At 43.2% G+C, this 16,451-nt stretch overlaps 1 protein-coding gene across 3 annotated transcripts in view; it reads right to left on the reverse strand.

The window, feature by feature from the left end:
• FBXO47 (F-box protein 47) overlaps positions 1-16,451 on the reverse strand; it is a 180,835-nt gene that overhangs the window by 59,474 nt on the left and 104,910 nt on the right. For all 3 annotated transcript variants that reach the window (XM_085884557.1, XM_085884555.1, XM_085884556.1), the window contains one exon: positions 14,779-14,925. In XM_085884557.1, coding sequence (XP_085740683.1) covers positions 14,779-14,925 — 147 coding nt within the window. The remainder of the gene's footprint in view (positions 1-14,778; positions 14,926-16,451) is intronic.

The following is a 16,451-nucleotide window of genomic DNA, read 5'->3' on the forward strand; positions in this document are numbered from 1 at the left end:
CCTTCTTTTGTATCCAGCTTCTCATACAGCTCGTCATATGCCTTTTCCTTGGCCTTTGCCACCTCTCTTTTTGCTTTTCGACGCCACTCCTTATACTCCTGCCGACTTTCTTCATCTCTCTGACTATCCCACTTCTTTTTAGCCAACCCCTTCTTCCTTATACTTTCCTGTACTTCCTCATTCCACCACCAAGTCTCCTTATCTTCCTTCCTCTGTCCAGATGTCACACCAAGTACCTTCCGAGCTATCTCCCTCACAACTTCTGCTGTCGTTGCCCAATCATCCCACCCATCTTTACCACCATCCAGCGCCTGTCTCACCTCCTCCCTAAATTTCACGCAACAGTCTTCCTCCTTCAGCTTCCACCATCTGGTCCTTGGTTCAGCCCTCACTCTCTTCCTCAACCTCACCTCTAAAGTCATCCTACAGACCACCAATCGATGCTGTCGAGCTACACTCTCCCCCTGCCACAACCTGACAGACACTAATCTCTTTCAGGTTGCATCTCCTACTTAAGATGTAATCCACCTGTGTGCACTTACCTCCACTCTTGTATGTCACCCTGTGTTCCTCCTTCTTCTTGAAATACGTGTTTACCACTGCCATTTCCATTCTTTTTGCAAACTCTACCACCATTTTGCCCTTCCACATTTCTCTTGTTGAGACCGTACCTCCCCATCACCTCCTCATCCTCTTTATTCCCTTCCCCAACATGTCCATTGAAATCTGCTCCAATCACCACTCTTTCATCCTTGGATACACCCTCCACCACTTCATCTAACTCACTCCAGAAATCTTCTTTATATTCCATCTCACACCCCATATGTGGGGCATATGCACTGATGACATTCATCATCACCTTCAATTTCCAACTTCACACTCATCACTCGGTCAGACACCCTCCTCACCTCCAATACCCTCTTGACATGATCTTCCTTCAGGATTAGCCCGACACCATTTCTCCTCCCATCCACACCATGGTAGAACAGTTTGAAACCACCTCCAATGCTCCTCGCCTTACTCCCCATCCACTTGGTCTCTTGTACACACAGTATGTCCACCTTTCTTCTCTCCATCATATCAGCCAACTCTCGCCCTTTGCCAGTCATCGTCCCAACATTCAGAGTTCCAACTCTCACCTCCACACTTCTACCCTTCCCCCTCTCCCACTGCCTCCGGACTCGCCTTCCCCGTCTCCTTCTCCTCCTTCGCCCAGCAGTAGCACAATTTCCACTGGTACCCTGCTGACCACCGGTACCGGTGGCGGTCGTTGGTAACCCGGGCCTCGACCGATCCGGTATGGAAATTCGTTTTGTTGTCCGCATAATGATTTGGCATAGGTTTTTACGCCGGATGCCCTTCCTGACGCAACCCTGGTCGCCTCTTACGACACACAGGGATATGGTACACCTATTCTAACCGGGGCATACACCGGGCCCAGTACAACTGGTGCTTATATATATATATGGTATCCCCAAAAAATATACAACTTTTAAAATGCTTCGTTTGATCCTAAAAAAAGCAGTAATTTTGTCACTAATGCTCCATTTCTTGTTGCAGAGACCCTGAAGTTTATTTTGATACCAAGCAAGCGCCAGAAAAATGCCAAGACTGACCGTACAACAACGGACGAAAATTGTTGAACTTTGGCACCAGATGAAAAGTGTCATACAGGTACAGCATCTTTACTCGAGACATTTCGGGATCCACTTGTGCCATGCACCAAACTTTCAGACAATAAAGTGCACCATCGCAAAGGTTACCAATGTGGGAACCATCTGTGACCTTCACCAGGACCAGGGATGCACTAGCATGGTAAACCAGAGGAACTATCGCGAAATGATTCAGGAATTCTATCTGCCTGAGCTACGTACTGAGGCCCGTAGGAGAAACAACCTGATCCAGATGAGAACCCAGTGGTTCCAGCAGGATGGGGCACCACCCCATACAGCCAGAGAAACAAGGCGTTTTCTCAACCGACATTTTGAGTGCCACTTTATCTCCCTCTACGAAGACGTTGAGTGGCCACCATATTCCCCTGACCTTACTCCTCCAGACTTCTTGTGGGGGTATCTCAAGGACAGGATCTATGGAAACGCTAGGCCTCAGACTCTTGATCAGCTGAAGGAAAACATCCACCAAGAAATCCAGAACATTCTTCAGGAAACGTTTCCCAAAGTGATGGAGAAGATTACAACGCATTTGCAGGCAGTGATCGGACAACGTGGAGCCTACGTCAAACATGCGGTCCAAAAGAAAACGACGATTCTATACCAAAATTTAAATTTTGGTGGCAATTTTGACATTGGTGCAATAAACGTCAACCTTTCAGCTTTCTATCCCGCCATATATCTTTTAAAAATATATATGTTATGACCATCCTCTTTGCAGATGAAAAGTTGTATATTTTTTGGGGAAACCCTGTATATATATTGTTGACCGTTTCTACAGCCATTTTATTCTGCTGTGCAGGGGTTGGGCTTTTTCTTGAGGCAATGTTTTTTTTATGGCTGGATGCCCTTCCTGACGCCAACCCTGGTCGCCTCTTACAACACACAGGGATATGGTACACCTATTCTAACCGGGGCATACACCGGGACCAGTACACTAGTACTCATTTCGCCGACCGCGGAAGGATGAGAGGCTGAGTCAACCTCCTGGTGTTAATTCAGCAGCCAATGGGGCTTGAACTCAGGACCCTGGGATCCCAAGACAACACCCTAACCACTAAGACAACACCAGGATTTCCCTGTATATATATATATATATATATATATATATATATATATATATATATATATATATATATATATATATATATATATATATATATATATATATACATACATACATATATATACAGTATATATACAGTATATATACAGTATATATATACATATATACAGTATATATATACATATATACAGTATATATATACATATATACAGTATATATATACAGTATATATATACATATATATATATATATATATATATATATATATATATATATATATATATATATATATATTGTTGCGAATTTGGAAATCGATCACACTCAACATTCAGGTCCTTTAGCTCAGTTATCTCGGTATAGTAAGTACGTGTTCTCTTGATAGCTCGCCTTCCATTGTTTAATGGGTAAATCTATGTATCTGCGCTGTGATTCATTTTAATAGTGAGAGTTCAATCAGAACGACCCTCCGCCACAACTAAGAAGAAGAGCCTTCCCGTCCTGTGATTCAATGGCGTAAACAGGGATGACGGTTGGAGCGGGTCTGGCAGAAAGCAACGTAAACAGCCCCCACCCGCGGTTGCGGGGGGCGGCGCACGAGGCCGAATGAGTCACGCCAGAAGCGAGGCTGGGCTGAGAGGGATAATAAGGGGATGCTCTGCTTGGCTTGGGTTGGTTCTGGTTAGTCTTGGGTTAGTCTTCGGTGAGCCTTCGGGGTTCATCGGGCTCGTGTTCTGGTGGCTTTTGTTCTGATTGGTGAAGTTGGTTGTTCTGTTTTGTGGCCTCATCTTGGTTCGGCTGGCTCTTCTTGGTGCATGGAGCTCTTCGCGGTTTCTGCTTGGTTCCCGGTTTGGTGCGACTTCTTGGCCTCATCTTGGTCGGTGGTCCTTCGGGGAAGTGACGCATCGGGTCGGGAAGGATCGGCGCCTCGTCTCACCAGCATGTGGTCCGGAGCGCGAGCGGATCCGCAGGAGCACGGAGAGGATCGCGGCTCGCGGTGATTGGATCCAGCTCTCCCACGCTGGTGCCTGGTCCGAATAGCTTGAAGACCACACGAGGTGTAAAGGTCCGAGGCAGTCCCTGGGCTTCAGCTCATCTGTCCCTCTGAGCTGAAGTCCGCATTAAAGGCGTCAGCCACCATTTCTTGGGTGTGTGTGTGTGTGTGTGTGTGTGTGTGTGTGTGTGTGTGTGTGTGTGTGTGTGTGCGCGCGCGCGCGCGCGCGCGTATGTGTGTCCGTGGGCCCATCTAACAAGTAGAAAACTGTCAAGTGCTTTGTGTGCTGTACATATTGCACTGCATTTCTGATATTCGGTATAGTTCTGCTCTTTTGTGTTCCCTAGCTCCCCATTATTACTGTATAAATAAACCCCAATTGTTAAATGTATCGGCTCGTTTTGTGTTTCTTGCATTGGCTCGACATGATGCGTGTTTGAGGATTAGTGTTGGTAACTTGTTCATTTGGTCCGGCCCGACTTTGGTAATTCCGCTCGGTTACGCCGGATCCGAGTCGGTGATAGCGACTCGATTCGGACAAAGTCAGCCGAAGGTGAACTTCCCCGGGAGTCGGACCACGTGGGTACTTAGGTAAATTGAATAGTTGGCAATCGACCCTACCCCACGTAGTCTATCCATTGGCGAACTTCGGTCCAGTCAGGACCCGTCCGCTCCGGACTTATCCGGGGCGACGACCTTTACATTCCGGGCGATCGGTCGAGCCAGCTCACGGCTCCATCTAGCGGTCGTGCTCCCGGTCGACCCCCCGGCCACACACTTTTTAAGTTACAGGCTCCAAACTCGGGTTGCAAATACAACTTTGTGTGAGGGGTAACATAGGTGATGTGGCTTTTGTTACCGAATTAAACTAGCCGATTCTTTTTGAGGTTAACGTCGAGCAAAAGTCAACAACAAAGTTGGAATTTCTAACATCCTCAATTTTCATCTGATTGACTTGAAATGTGAAAAGACGTTATATTTCAGGTCACTCAATTCAATGACCAATTATTTTTGAGGTCAAATTTGTTTTACGAATTTTGCAAGTATCATGCTCCGCATGACTTCTCATTCTGACTGTCTGTCTGTTTGTCGCCTACAGGTCAAAATTTAAAACCTATTTTCCCGAAACTTCACCACATGTTAGAGTTTGTCAAAAGGAAGAAGCCTATTGTGTTTGAGGTCAAAAGGTCAAAAAGTCAACAACTTAGGTGAGATTTCTAAAGTCCTCCATTTTCATCCAATTGACTCGAAATTTGAAGAGAATTTATATTTCAGGTCACTGAATTCAACCACCAATTATTTTGGAGGAAAACATAGGTCGGATTTCTAAGATTGTCAATTTTCATCCGATTCACTTGAAATTTGAAGAGGAGTTGCACATATGGTCATTGAATTCAACCACCAATTGTTTTTGAGGTCAAATTTGTTTGATGGATTTTGCAAGTATCGTGCTCTGCACAACGTCTTCTTCTTGTTACTTGCAAAATCGAAGATTTTTCATGTATATTGGTCCGTCAATTTTGTTATTCTGTCTGATTGTCTGCCTGACACCTAAAGGTCACAATTTTAAACCGATCTTCACGAAAATCCACCACATGGTAGAGTTTGTCACAAGGAAGTAGTGTTTTGTTTTTGAGGTGACAAAGTCAACATAGGCCAAAGGTCAACAACTTTGGTGAGATTTCTAAAATCCTCAATTTTAATCTGATTGACTTGAAATTTAAAGAGGAGTTGCATATTTGGTCATTGAATTCAACCACCAATTATTTTTGAGGACAAATTATTTTTGGGGATTTTGCAAGTATCGTGATCTGCACGACGTCTTTTTCTTGTTGTTCTGTTTGTCTGTTTGTCTGTCAATCGTCTACAGGTCACAAATTTAAACCAATCTTCACGAAACTTCACCACATGGTAGAGTTTTGCATAACAAGAAGCCTATTGTTTTTGAGGTCAAAAGGTCAACATAGGCCAAAGGTCAACAACGTAGGTGAGATTTCTAAAATCCTCAATTTTCATCCCATTGACTTGAAATTTGAAGAGGATTTATAATACATGTCAATGAATTCAACCAGCCAATTATTTTTGAGGTCAATATGGACCAAAATGTCAACATCGGCCCAAGGTCAACAATGGTGCTTTTTCTAAAATCCTCAATTGTCATCCCATTGACTTGAAATTTGAAGAGGATTTTCAGAGCAGCTTACTGAATTCAACCACTAATTATTTTCGAGGTCAACATTGGCCAAAAGGTCAACATAGGCCAAAGTTCAACAACTTATGTGAGATTTCTAAAAGCCTTAATTTTCATCCAATTGATTTGAAATTTGAAGAGGATTTGCATATCTGGTAATTGAATTCAACCACCAATTATTTTTGAGGTCAACTTCGGCCAAAAGGACAACATAAGCTGACTTTCTAAAATTGTCAATTTTCATCCCACTGACTTGAAATTTGAAGAGTTGCATATTTGGTCATTGAATTCAACCACCAATTATTTTTGAGGTCAAATTTCTTTTATGGATTTTGCAAGTATCATGCATGCTCTGCACGACGACGTCTTGTTACTTGGCGAAATATTCGATTTTGTCAAGTATGTTGGTCTGTTCCGTTTGTTTGTTGGCTTGTTTGTTTGTCCGGTCGTTTACAGCCCAAACGGTTGGACTAGTCGTTCTTAAATTTTTACACCTGATAGGCAATCCACCTGAGACGGTCCGCATCCAAACCCCGTCTTAATCGGACTAAACGTTACGACGTGACGTCACACAACGTGAAAACACATTTTTGACATAACTCAGTGACCGGAAAACGTAGCGACTTCCTGTTGACGCCAAAACAAATTTCAATGGAATATCTAAATGTTTTAAAATGCATGTTAGTACAAATTATGCACAGTTTTCGCAAGCGTATGACGTCAAAGTTTTTAGCTATTGGCATGATTTAAAAAAAATTATATTCGTTCTATAGGTCACAATTCTTTACCGATTTGTTTGAAATTTTAACAGCTGATAGAAATCCACAGTGCAAAAGGATATGTGACTTTTGGTGATGTTCAATATCAAGATCTGGATTCTGCATCACTTTATATTATCACCCATTATAAGCCAATGGGTAATTTTGTGAATTACACATGGCGATTTCTCAAACCATTTTGCACTTATTATATTGAAACTTATACTGTCTATTTATGCATGTAATATTAACATGTGTACAAAGTTTGATCGAAATTGACCCAAGGTCAAGGTCAGGGTCACCCAAAACATAAAAACACACATATAAAATACATATTTTTGTTTAACAACATATTTCAAACCTGATAATGGGATCGTAAAGCTGGTTGAAAAGCAATGTTCCGAGGTATTTTCAAATATTTTCTATGATCAGAATGAAGGCAACAAGCACCGATGATAAGTTGTTGAATGTCACATGGTGGCTTTAAATGAGTTGTGAAAATTTTCAATCTGCTGCCGTTACCATAACAACGCGCAGCTGTTAATTGTTATTTGTGACGTCGCGTCATTTTATTAATGCACGAACAAATAAACACCACACATTCCATGACATTACAGCTTGGACCACCTCACGGAAAGGTCAACTAATTCGCCAAGTGTCGTGATAAGCACGATTTTTGGATTCGCTATATATGAGATATCCCTTATTGTCGGGGTTTCCGGCTGTGTGTGTGTGTGTGTGTGTGTGTGTGTGTGTGTGTGTGTGTGTGTGTGTGTGTGTGTGTGTGTGTGTGTGTGTGTGTGTGTGTGTGTGTGTGTGTGTGTGTGTGTGTGTGTGTGTGTGTGTCTGTCTGCAACGCGAGGCTCCACAGCACGAACCAGCAAACTGATTTTGATGAAACTTTGCCAACAGGTGCCATATGGGCTGGGAATGTGCGCGTTTGAATTTCGTTGCCTCGCAACCACCCGTTGCTGTGCAGCGGCCAAAAAACCGCATGCAGTATTTTCAATACTTGTCCTTCAGTTTTGAATGTAGAGAAACGAGACTTCGGAATTAAACACGTCGAGATACTTATAAAATTTTACTCGAGCCGATTTTTGATTGAGGTTTTATTTTTCAAATGGTAGTCCTTCAAAAATCGGGTGTCTATTTACCGTCTTTTAAGGTGTGTATACAGTGTTTGTAAGGAACTACACCGTCGTTCCACCTTCGATCTCTCCTCGATCCAAACGTTATTCACCAAAGTGAAAAGGATCCAAAAGAAATGGAATCACCGGCATTTCTGTCTTTGTGGATTTCTAATAATATAATGTTTATTTATTTACCGAAAACGATTCCATGACCCACACAACACCTTTAATTATTCATTTCTTTACAGAAAACAATTCCCCACCCACACACCACCTTCAATTATTTATTTATTTTCTGAAAACGATTCCCCACCCACACACCACCTCCAATTATTTATTTATTTGCCAAAAACGATTCCCCACCCACACTCCGCCTCCAATTATTTATTTATTTCCCGTAAACAATTCCACGATCCACACACCACCTTCAATTATTTATTTATTTACTGAAAACGATTCCGCGACCCACACACCACCTCCAATTATTTATTATTTAAAGTGGGAGTGGCGTAGGAAAGTGGGCGTGGCTTATGAAAAATATTGTGTGGCTCAGGAGGTGTGGTCAAACAAGAGCATTTTTTTTTATACCTGAGTCGAGGCTCGTATGAAAGCTTACACACGGCTCACATCAAGGCGAGGAATGAGACAAGAGGGGTGGGAGTGGGAACGACAAAACAGTGGGGAACAGTGACATTAGGAGATCTATGGAATGGAGAGTGATGGGGCGGGGAACATGGGGTTTACACCATGGACATACAGAGACTTTCAGGAAGGAAAGCAGGGAATTTGAAGGAGGTGGGTTTGGGGTGGATTAACAGGGGTAGAAAAGATCGAGGATTTGGATGGGGGAAGATAAGAGGTGGTGGTGAACAGCTGTTTTGAAAGCCTGGAGGGAAGAATGGGAAAGAATAGAGTGAGGGAGTTTATTCCAAAGGCGGGAAAAAAGAGGAATGAAAGAGTGAAGATGAGCAGTGATTCGTGATTTTGGTAGTTTTACCAGAAGGGGGTTGTTGGCGGACCTTGAGCGCCCTGTGGAAATGTGGTGGGGACAAATCGCAGAGAGAGCAGGGGGGGCAAGGCTGGAGAGGAGTCGGTAGAAGACAGAAAGACCACCGACCAACCTGCGGTGATTGAGTGAGAGGCCCAAAGACTCAGCTTCATTGCGGGAGATGCCGATGATCTTAAATGCCCTGGTTTCGACAGCGTGAATCCAAGAAAGGTGGGAGGCAGGAGCACCAGCCCAGAGGGGAGAGCAGTACTCCATCAGGCTACGGACAAAAGCTTTGTAAGTGGTCAGGAGCTCAAGAGGGCCGAGGAAGGACTTTGCACGACGGAGGATTCCCAGTCGGCGACTGGCTTTTGAGGCGAGGTTGGAAATGTGACTTTCCCAGGAAAGGTCATGGCAGATAGTGAGACCCAGAAGCTTGAAAGAAAAGACTTCTTCCAGAGCATTGTTGAGAAAGTGGATGGGGGGGTTTTCTAAACAGTCCTTTCGAAGAGACATAGTGAGAGTATGAGATTTGTTTGGATTGAAAGACATGTTCCACGTGTTGGACCAGTTTGTGATATTATCCAGATCTGCAGTGAGCGAAGAAGCCGCTGCTTGCCGGTCTGAGGGATGACAGATGGTACGGCAGAGGGTGGAGTCGTCGGCAAAGAGAAATAGAGGATTTTCCAGAGAGTCCGAGAGGTCATTGATGAAAACCAGAAAAAGAACAGGGCCCAGAACGCTACCTTGAGGAACTCCAGCCTGCACAGGAAGAGGGGATGAAAGAACTCCATTTAGGGCCACACGTTGACTGCGACAGGAGAGGAAGTCTGCGAGCCATGAGTGGAGATGGCCTTGAATACCATGGGAAGAGAGTTTGGTGAGTAGGGCAGGGTGCCAGACTGTGTCAAAAGCACATGATATGTCCAGGGATATGGCTCGGATTTCCTGTCTGGCATTGAGGACCTCCATCCATTGATGGGAGAGCAGAAGCAGCATATCCAGGGTAGAGTGACCTTGTCTGAAACCAAATTGATGATTGGAAATCAAGCCATTGGAGAAGAGGAAGGATTTCATGTCTGAAGCGATGATGGATTCCATAACCTTGCTGATGATTGGGAGAAGGCGGATTGGTCTGTAGTTGCAGAGATCTATTTTTGCACCTTTTTTATGCAGGGCAGTGATGTTAGCAGATTTCCAAGCAGATGGCAGATGACCTTGGGCAAATGAGAGGGTGAATAGAACAGAGAGAGGGTGAGCAAGAGCAGAAGAGCAGGCTTTGAGGACACGTGGGCTGATGCCCTCTGGACCGGTTGCAGAATCTGACTCGAGGTTTGAAAGCAAGCTCTCCACCTTGTCAGGAGAAAAGGATACAGAGTCCAGGGACAGTTGGGTGCGACTGGGTAAAGTGGGTAGAGATAGTGATGGGTTTAGGACACAATATTTAGCTACAAACACCGAGTTTAGACATTCAGCTTTTTCACGTGTGGAATCAGCAGTGTGGCCATTTGAGGTAAGGGAGGGGATGGAGGGGGAACATACACCAGAAACAGATTTGATTAAACGCCACCAGGATTTTGAGGAGGGAGAGAGGTTTGAGAGTTCACACTTGAGATGAGAAAGATGTTGTTTTTTGGCTCTCCTGAGGGTAGATACACACTTGTTCCGAGCTTTGTGGAAGGAACTGAGATTGCCCTCAGTTGGGTTTGCTTTCCATGAGGCAAAGGCAAGTTGTTTCAGGACAACTGCCTCGCCACAAGCTTCAGTAAACCAAGGGCGGGAGGAAGGGTAGGAGAATTGAACAAGAGAGGGGATAAATCTGTGCATGAGGGAGAGCAAGTTTCTTTGAAAGAATTCCCAGGATGAGTTGATGTTTGAGAAAGTAGTGATAGGAGACCAGTCTGTAAGTTTGATGGCTGCTCGGAGACCCTGCCAGTCGGCTTGAGTGAAATGCCAGACTCGACGGCGGTGAGGTGGTTCTCTGATAACAGCCAGAGAGAAGTCCACTTTGACAAGGACGTGGTCAGAAGAACCGATTGGAGCAAAGGAAGAGCAGCAGATATTGTCAGGGAAATTTGTCAAAATCAGATCCAGAAGAGATGGAGTACCATTGGTTGAGATCTGGGTCGGGAAGTTGACCGATTGAGTCAGTCCTAATGAGTCGCAGAAAGCTTTTGCTGAGGTGCCATGGCAGGTGAGAGAGGTACCCACACCTAGCCAACTGGCATGATGACAATTGAAGTCACCACATAAGAGGAAGAGAGACTTTGGATGAGAAGATAGAAGATGGTCCATGTTTTCGGATAGTGAGGTGTAGATGGAGTCATCACTGTTTGGTGGACGGTACAGTACACATATAAACATGAGGTGGGAGTGGAGGGGAAGCCGAAGCCAGAGGTATTCCTGGGGGTGTGGGGGAGTGAGAGCAGTGCATGGAGAGTGAGGAATAGAGTCTTTGATGAAGAGAGCAACACCTCCACCAGGACGAGGCTCAGGTCTGTCATACCGTAAGAGGGAGTAACCGGGGAGAGATACTTGGGAGTCAGACACATCTTGGGAGAGGAAAGTTTCTGTTCGGCAGATAATGTCTGGTTTGTCAGTGGCAACCTGTATGGAAAGATCTGAAAGGTTTGAGCGAAGGCCCCGGATATTTGAGGTCCACACTTTTAATGAAGAGGTAGGGGAGGAGGCTTTGGGTGCAGGATGTGGAGGGGGAGGGGGACTGTAGGACAAGGGACGAGGGGGGAGGTAAGGAGGGTTGTTGAAAGAGTGTGGGGTATTGCAGAATAGCGAGGGGAGGGGGCCGAATGAGGAGGAGAAAAGGCTCTGTGGTGCTGGGGGAGAGGGGCGACAAGAGACAAGGAAGAAGGCAGTTGAGGATTTGAGGAGGTGGAGTGAAGAGATGGAGGTGAGAGGGCAGTGGAGGGAGGCAGCTTGGTGGATGAGAGCGGGGGCAACTTTGAGAAGGATGAGTGAGGAGGATGAAAGGTGGGAGAAAGGTGAGGGGGAATTTTTGAGAGAGGTGAGAGGGAGGCTTGGAGGGAGAAGAGTGGGATGGTTGTTTTGATAGTGAGAGTGAGGGGTGAGGGGGGTGAGTTGGCACTGAAGTTGGAAAAAAAGAATGGTTGATGGAAAGCGAACATCCATGGCAAACTGTGGTTTTTAAAAGTTTTAGGTCAGAGATGCGATTTAACACAATTCTTGATGGATGCAATGAAGGCGAATTCAGAGAATGGAGAGAAGAAGCGCTGTAATAGTTGGATTTTTTAGGCAAGGAATGAAGGAGAGCTCGAAATGAGAGCAGTCTGTTAAAATAGCAGAAGAGTAGTGCATTATGAAACAGTAAAGAGTACCACATGTGTGAGAGGAAGATGAAGCATTATAATATATCGTTTTTGTTGTTAATATTAATGTTTGAGAGAGTTCAACAGATTAGGTCATGGAAGTGTAGAAAAAAAAAATCGAGGAAGAAGACGAGGAGGAAGTTAAGAGGAAGAAGAAGAAGCAGAATCCAGAGAAGTTGAGCGTGTTGTTGTTGTTGTTGGGTATATATATATATATATATATATATATATATATATATATATATATATATATATATATATATATATATATATATATATATTTTTTTTTTTTTGAGATAAGAAAGAGATTAGTTGGGAGAATGGGGGATGTTTGGAAAGTGGGAAGGATGAAAATTGAAGGTAATGGGGAGGATAGAAATTGAAGGTAATGGAGAGAAAAAAAACAAAAAAAAAACGATCGAACACCGAGTGGAACCGGTAGGCCTCAAGCCTAGGCCAAGGCCTAGGCCTCAAACACCAGGTAAGAACGTCGACAAAAATACTCACAAAATAGCACGATTTTTGAAACAAAACCGAACTAGGAACACACAGTAACATGTAGGTGAGAAAATTAAACAGAAAAATGGGACAAATAATGACCGGAAACTTAACTTTGAGAACGTCAGCAGGGAGCCCCGAAGGAGACCTCTCATCGCTCCAAAACCGGAACCGTAAGTTCATTGAGAAGTTTATCGGGTTTTCCGTGTGTGTGTGTGTGTGTGTGTGTGTGTGTGTGTGTGTGTGTGTGTGTGTGTGTGTGTGTGTGTGTGTGTGTGTGTGTGTGTCTGCAATGCGAGGCTCCACAGCACAAACCAGCAAACCGATTATTTTTCAAATGGTAGTCTTTCAAAAATAGGGTATCCATTTACCGTCATTTTTTATGAGTGCCAGTTGGCAAAATACGCAATAGGAAAAATCTTGCCAGGTAGAGGAACAATTGTATGTGAACCAATACGTCTTGGCAATGAATCTTCGTCGGTGGATCGGTCAGAATGAAAAGCATCGTATCCAGCGCTTTGATCCTAGCAAATCCCTCGTCACCTACTGGCTTGTTCATTTGTTTGTTTGTTTAACTGCACAGAACTTTAGTGTTTTTCTCCACAAACGCTAGTCAGATTGAGACAAAATTTTCACCGTTCCAGCGACTACTCATGTAGAATGTTTTAATGATAATTATGACATCATACGTCACATGGTGTGGCAGCCATGTTGGAAAAACGGAAAAACTTTAGACCAAGGACCAAACTATCTTTGAAACCGCACTAAGGAAGAAATAGAATCTTGGCTCACAGCAAGTACTCCTCATGTTGAATGTGTGATTTTTTTATGATGTCATAGTTTCCTTCATTATTACGTCATAATTGCATATGTACAACACCACATCTGATCCGTATGAAAATTTTTGAGGGTCATCTCGGGATAAAATGGTCCACAGAAAAAATTTTGAAGACATCAGTCACGTGATTCGGCAGCGATATTGTTTAAAGAATAAAACAACCTTCCAAGCACATCTTCTCTGAAATGGCTGAACAGATCGAGGCAAAACTTTACACGTATGACCATCTCTCCATAAGGAACAAAAGCTTTGCACACGACATCATAGGTCACATGGTTTGGCAGCCATATTGGATTTACCATAAAAACTATAAATATCTTCTCCAGAAAGGCTGGACAGATCAAGGGGAAACTTCGCACAAATGATCCTCAAGCCTTGGTTGTACAAGTTTGTTGAAGAATAATTGAGAGATCACATGGTTTGGCGTGCACGTATTGATATTGGAGTGAAGAAAAATATTAAATAATGTTTTCTCTGGAACCGCTCAATCAATCAATGTAATTTTTTTTCAGTTGTTTTTGATCTCAGTTATTTTTTGTTGTTTTTTTTTGTGAAGGGTCACTTCGCTATGTATGGAAGGTGTTTGAGGGTAGAAGAGCAGCAGCTGAAATGCGAATCCTATCCAGGTTCCCCTGATGACTTCATCTTTGCTTTTTGCTTGTTCGGGTTCCATCTGATGACTCCAATGCAGAACTGTACCTATTTGGTCTTCCATTTGATAGGAATTGAATTTATTTTCATCCCATTATAAATTCAATTGAATAACAATTTAAAAACAAAAAATAATGAGTTCGGGGTCAGGTGTTCAATCAAAGCAGGGTTGCATCAAAGCGGGACGTCTTGGTACCCCGTCATCACTGCCCACAGTTATAAAATGGCAGTTCTTATTATGTTTCTTATTAATTACGTAACACACCAGTACAAAAACACCACACAAAATATACCACATAAAATGACACAAGTACCACACAAAACAAGTCCTGGCAAGTATCTGCACTCTGATTGCTCTTTTTCTTGTTTTAGTTAGGAACAATTTACTTTACTAATTTACTAACCCTAACCCTAACAGCTTGCAGAAGGAAAGATTGGAGGGAGACATGAATTCAGAAAAATTAAATTAAGAATGAATAAAAAGAAATTCAACAAGTGTATAAAGGAAAGAGAGGAGACTTAGGGAGAAGGAAGAAGGAAGAAGGGAAAGATGAAGGGGAAATGGAAGGGGGAATATGGGAGACAAAGGCAAAAGGCAAAAATTAAAGGAAAGTAGAGTAAAAGATAATGTATCATTTGCTGAATCAACCAACCTGTGAGTTCATTAACAATGCTCATGAGTTCATGACGGTTGCAAGACTTGATTTCTGCATTGTACAGCAATCTCATAGCACTGGCCAGTTCCTGCAGCCAGGTGTTAGGTGCTGATGAGGTTGACATGCAGTTCCACAAGATACGTCCTAACACAGATAGCATGTGTTAAGACGTAATCACTGAGAACCAATAAATTCAACATGTAGCTCATCACAAATAAAAGGATCAACTCCCATGTGCTAACCTCTATAAGCTAAATATTATACTTTCACAAAGAAAAAACATATATCTACACTAATAAATGGCTGTGTGTGTGTGTGTGTGTGTGTGTGTGTGTGTGTGTGTGTGTGTGTGTGTGTGTGTGTGTGTGTGTGTGTGTGTGTGTGTGTGTGTGTGTGTGTGTGTGTGTGTGTGTGTCCTCCATAACTCCAAAGCCATGAAACCTAGCAGCCTGAAATATTGCATGCATACTCACGGAACTCCAAGGAAGTGCATGAGTGAAAATTGGGTGTTTGGGTTAATTACAACACCCCTTTTGACGATAAATAATGGCCTTATCAGGCACATCCTCGGACACCTTTATCAGGTGCATCCTCAGACACCTCGCTTTTCCTCACTGTGGTTTTAATTCGTCACTTTGTTCGGCCTGCTCAACAATGCCTTGAGTTGGAACAGGCTGCAACGGTTTAAAGAAAAAGTGCTCAAAATGTTTTACTTCACTTTCCTCACAAATATCATTGTACGTCTCATCTACATACCTATGAATCGCTGCATACATCGCTTTTGTAAGTGCTATAGTTTTCAAACTAGGAGCTTGGAGCGATTTCATGCATTGTATGATGCAATTTTCCATGATCTACTCTCACAGACTAATTAAAGCATATAATCGAATTAAAATTTGAGTTTGGAGGATCAGCCATGTGGACTGTATAACTCAAAATCAGGAGTGAAATCTGAAAATGTGAAGAAATCGGCGATGTTTTGTTTTTTGCGAGTATTCGTCGTTACCAATCAGTTTGCTATCACTTGCCAAGACAGGCATTCCTTATCAACCATTTCATTGGAGTGCTTAAATCACATACCAAGCGCTCTATACTACTACAGTTGATAGCGGTACACGTGTCTCGATCGGAATGTGCAGTCCGCAGTTGCTACAAGATTGCGGTACGTGGTACATATTGGTAGATTTGGATCTGTAAGGGACTTTCGGCGGGTGTTTGTGTGCATGCCTGCATGCCTGGTTATGGGCACCATGGTGGCAAAGTTTCATTCCGTATATTATCGTCCGTAACAATGTTCCTTACAAAGTCCACAACAATGTTCCTTCCAGACAAAGTCCATAACAATATTCAATGTAGACAAAGTCCACAACTATGTTCCTTTCAGAGTCCATAGCAATGTTCCTTGCAGACAGAGTCCATAACAATGTTCCTCGCAGAAAAAGTCCATAATAATGTTCCTTTCAGCCAAAGTTAATCACAATGTTCCTTCCAGACATAGTCCATAACAATGTTCCTTCCAGGCATAGTCCATAACAATGTTCCTTACAGACAAAGTCCATAACTATGTTCATTGTCGACAAAGTCCATAACTATGTTCACTGTCGACAAAGTCCACAACTATGTTCCTCACAGACAAAGTCCACAACTATGTTCCTCACAGACAAAGTCCA

Source organism: Eptatretus burgeri, chromosome 6, assembly GCF_056783735.1.
Source record: "Eptatretus burgeri isolate ZD-2024b chromosome 6, Ebu_testis_v1, whole genome shotgun sequence".
Taxonomy (NCBI): Eukaryota; Metazoa; Chordata; class Myxini; order Myxiniformes; family Myxinidae; genus Eptatretus; species Eptatretus burgeri.